The 4,251-nt window shown below is 35.3% G+C and overlaps 1 protein-coding gene across 1 annotated transcript; it reads left to right on the top strand.

Moving 5' to 3' along the window:
- The first annotated feature begins 655 nt into the window (after positions 1-655).
- LOC131028104 (germin-like protein subfamily T member 1) lies at positions 656-1,507 on the top strand. Its single transcript, XM_057958330.2, has one exon. The coding sequence runs from the start codon at positions 656-658 to the stop codon at positions 1,349-1,351; it is 696 nt and encodes a 231-aa protein (XP_057814313.2). The 3' UTR covers positions 1,352-1,507.
- Positions 1,508-4,251: the final 2,744 nt, after the last annotated feature.

The following is a 4,251-nucleotide window of genomic DNA, read 5'->3' as shown; positions in this document are numbered from 1 at the left end:
GTTCTATAGATCTAAAAAACTACAATCTTCAGTGGTGACTCATAAAAGAGTGAATACTATAATGTTAGCATTAAACCACCTTAAGTGTGAATACTATAATGTCTGCACTTCTACACAAACTTGCTAACAAAGTTTCGCGTGACAAAGAGGAAAAAATGGAAAGAACGGGTCATTAAATTTGCAGATAGTCTATCATATTAGGTAGCTGTGACAGTATCAACGTCTATATTTCAATGTCAAAAAAGATAATGAAATAGAAACTATAGACCGAGTCCTTGAGACAATGTGTACACGATTCGAAAAATTGGAATGTCACGTAATTCTGCACTATAAAAAACAATTTCATTCCATCATCTTACGTAGCTATGGCGAAAATCAGTTGTTCTATGTCTCTGTAAAGAATTTAAATTAAAAGAACTGTTCAAATGAATTTATCCTGCGCACAATTGACTAATTGTGTAATCCATCCAAACGAAAATCGAGCCACCATGATTTGACAAAGTATTCCAAATTACGCGCTTCTTCAGATAAACAAATATATTGCACCGCACATTCCAATTGTTTCCCCTATTAAATACCTGCTTTTGGCATCCTCAATCATATCAAACTCTGCTTAACATTTCTCAATCCGTGCAACATTCGGAGCCAATTAGAAATGAAAACTGCCAGAGCAATTATCAAAGCTTCCCTGAGCTGCATATTGTGGCTTTCCATAATCGTGGCAATTAATGCATCAGACCCAGATCCTGTGCAGGATTTCTGTGTGGCTGATACTACTCAAGCTAATGTGAGGGTCAACGGTTTTCTGTGCAAAGACCCAAAGGCGGTGAACGCATCAGATTTCTTGTTTAGGGGACTAGGTAATCCACTCTCAACCAACAATAGTTTTGGGTTCAATATCACACAAGCTAACGTTCAAACTTTGCCCGGATTAAACACTCTAGGCATATCAATTAACCATGGAGTTTTTGCCCCTGGTGGTTTGAATCCCCCTCATATTCATCCTCGTGCTACTGAGATCATATTTGTAATGGAGGGCACTATTTTGGTTTGTTTTATCAGCACAAATAATATGTTGTTCTCAGAAAAGTTGGAGAAAGGAGATGGTTTTGTGATTCCAAGGGGCTTAGTACATTTTCAGCAGAACGTGGGGGCATCATATGCCACTACAATTACTTCTCTTAACAGCCAGCTTCCTGGAGTTCAAGTGGTTGCATCTGCAGTCTTCGGAGCCAATCCTCCGATTCCACAAGATGTATTGGCCAAGGCATTTAATATCAATGACCAACAGATCAAGGAATTAATTGCTGGACAAGGCTCTGCACCTGCATCACCACCTGTAGGGTATTAATCCGCTTTTGTGAGACCATTCTTGTGAGAGAAGATGCCATCTTGTCTCTCTTAGACTGTTCTTACTCAATTTGATTTATTTCTTTCTTGTCAGCTGTTTTGAAGCTGCACCCAATAAGAGCCTCATCCTACTTGGAGGCCGAACTGAATAAATAGTGTGCTCGTTTTTCGTCGAAGCTGAATTGAATAGAGTTAAAGACATTATTTGTTTTCAAAGATAATGATTTGTGCGTCTAAGTATTCTATATAATTTTATTTCTACACTTACTGAAAATATTGTGAAATTTTGAAGTCTAAAATATTGTCATGGGTAAAATGAATCTTTTCCCTTCTGTTAGAGGTTTTTTAATGGTTTGTTTTTATTCAAAGGATGAACGGTACGCTATGCTTCATAGTGGGTCTTGGAGGTGGGATTCACATCCACTCTCAATGCACCCTTGAGTTTCTTGTTTAAATTTTGAAAGATTAAACTAATATTTTTCTTGTGTGGGTTAGGTTGCCTTATTTTCCCCTTCATTTGTAGTGCGATGAAGCTTATGAGGCTATTGCTAATACTTTAGGTAGTTTCTTGAAGATGGATTATATGACCAAAGTCTTTGGTCATACTTCTTTTGCTCGCATTTTAGTTGAAGATGAGCTTTCAAAATCTCTTTCTAGTGAGATCATTCTATACGTTAATGATAGATCTTGATGTTAGTTGGTGGGCTGTGAGGGGATCCCCTTTCATTGCAGGTGTTGTTTTGCTTCAAGCATTTGGCTTCTGAGTGCTTATGTAGTGCTCGCATGCACTATTCCTCTAATTGGTGGAAGAATGCTATTCATGACCTCCGTACTATTTTTCTTAATGTTGCTTTTGTGGATGATGTTGTTTCAAAGGGTTCAGAACCACCCACTCCTATTTCTTCTCCTAGTTTAGCTTATTTTCTTGAGGATTCTGGATCACCTTTTGCTTTGATTACTAGTGTTCCTCTTGATTATGTTACAAATTAACTTGTTGGTGTTGCTGTTTAGTCCAAATCTAATTCAAAAAATAAAATGATAGATGTTAGTTTTTTGGTTTCTTCTATTGTTTCTCCAATTGATGTTTGTCAAATTAATTATGCCTTAGAAAAGTTTTATGAGGTTCATATTGATGTTAAGGATTCTTCTATTGTTTCTACTGGTAAAGTTGTCCCAAACGATCTTGTTCTTTCTAACTTCATTTCAATTAACCCACCTTTTTCTTCTGAAAGTTCGTATTATTCCAATTGTAATGATGCATCTACCTAAAGAGTTGTTCAATGTAAGAGGAAGTATCACACTAACAATCCTTTACCTTCTTAGACTAGAATGTTTAGATAAGAAGCTCCAAAGCTTTGATTCAAAATAGGATGTAACCTATTTGGCTCCAATTTTGTTGTTATTTTGTTGGTTGCCCTATTTTATTATTTCAATGACTAGTTTTGTTTTAGTTTTGGTTTTTGATGTTTTGTGTTTCAGATCTATAATGGGTCGGGGCCCTTCCCCACTTATTTTAATAAAAAACATAATAGTTTTAACATTTTGGGATCTAATATCTTTAATGATAGTTCACCCATTCCCCTTAGAATCGAAGAACTATATTTTATCTTTGTCTAGGGATGAGTTAATAGGTAAAGAAAAATTAAGCACATCCACATTATCATATTCCCAAAACTAGGTCCAATCATAGTTAAATTATGTGCATCAATCAAAGTGAGTCCTAACCAAGTGTGAAGTTGTAAAGATAAATAATTTATGACACCACATGCATTGAATAGTAAACGTCAATCAATGATGAGTTTTCATTTGTAAAGGTTGAATATAAAAGTACAATAAAATTTACAAAGAAACCAATATGGTGTACAAGATTAATTGACAGGATTTCCTAAATGTTTACTAATAAGACCTACAACTTTTTCCATCTAATAGATAAAATTTTACTATTTGTTCTTTTGTGTTGTCTACTTGAGGGACAATGCAAAGAATTGAGATCGTTTTGGTCTCTTACATGTTGACTCAAAAAGACTTGTGTTGTTCATCTTATGTACTCTTCTTCTATTGTGATCACAATCCCACTTGGGGGATGAGGTCAATTCATAACAAACATACTTTACATACATGATTTATATGATGTGCATACTGACCCCAAATTGTGGACCCTTATGTGCTCTTTTTTATCTTGTAAATTTTTTCCTTTGATGTTCCTATGTTTGGGAGTATTTCATTGTCACAATGTGATTACCTTTTGGATGTATGTATATTACCTTAAATAAATTTATCTTGTTAAGGTGTACACAATTGCTTTAATGTGGGCGCATGCACACTGCTATATGTTACCTTTTGTGCACAAACCATAAGATTTGGTTTGTACAATTTGATCACACACCATGATATGTTTGGGCACAGGTAATTTATTTTAAAATGAATTTGCAATCCAAGGCTTGGTTTTTTAATCTTTGTGTTTGGTGCATGCTACAACACCTATTTTGTAGTAGAGTTTTTGTTAGAATATTTATAAAACCAAGGTTTTCCTTTGTAATCTCTCTTCATATGTTAGCATGACTCATAGTAAGGAACTCCTTACTAGATCAAGAAGTCATATCCCTTCTCTCTCTCTCTCTCTCTCTCTCTCTCTCTCTCTCTCTCTCTCTCTCTCTCTCTCTCTCTCTCTCTCTCTCGCTCTCCTCATATGGCTCATAGTAAATAGCTTCTTAATAGACCTAGAAGCCATATTTCTTTTTCATTCTTATATGCTCCATATGTTGATCATTGTTTCTTCTTTTATCTTGATGTTTTAGACTGATAAGATTCAAAGTCCTTGGGGGCTTGGTGTTTCTTTTCCCCTTATTGTCTTGGTAAAATTATTTCAATGCTATCATATACTTTACCGAGAGTATGAAC

This window comes from Cryptomeria japonica, chromosome 4, assembly GCF_030272615.1.
Source record: "Cryptomeria japonica chromosome 4, Sugi_1.0, whole genome shotgun sequence".
Taxonomy (NCBI): Eukaryota; Viridiplantae; Streptophyta; class Pinopsida; order Cupressales; family Cupressaceae; genus Cryptomeria; species Cryptomeria japonica.
This window is presented reverse-complemented; position numbering and strand designations above follow the sequence as displayed.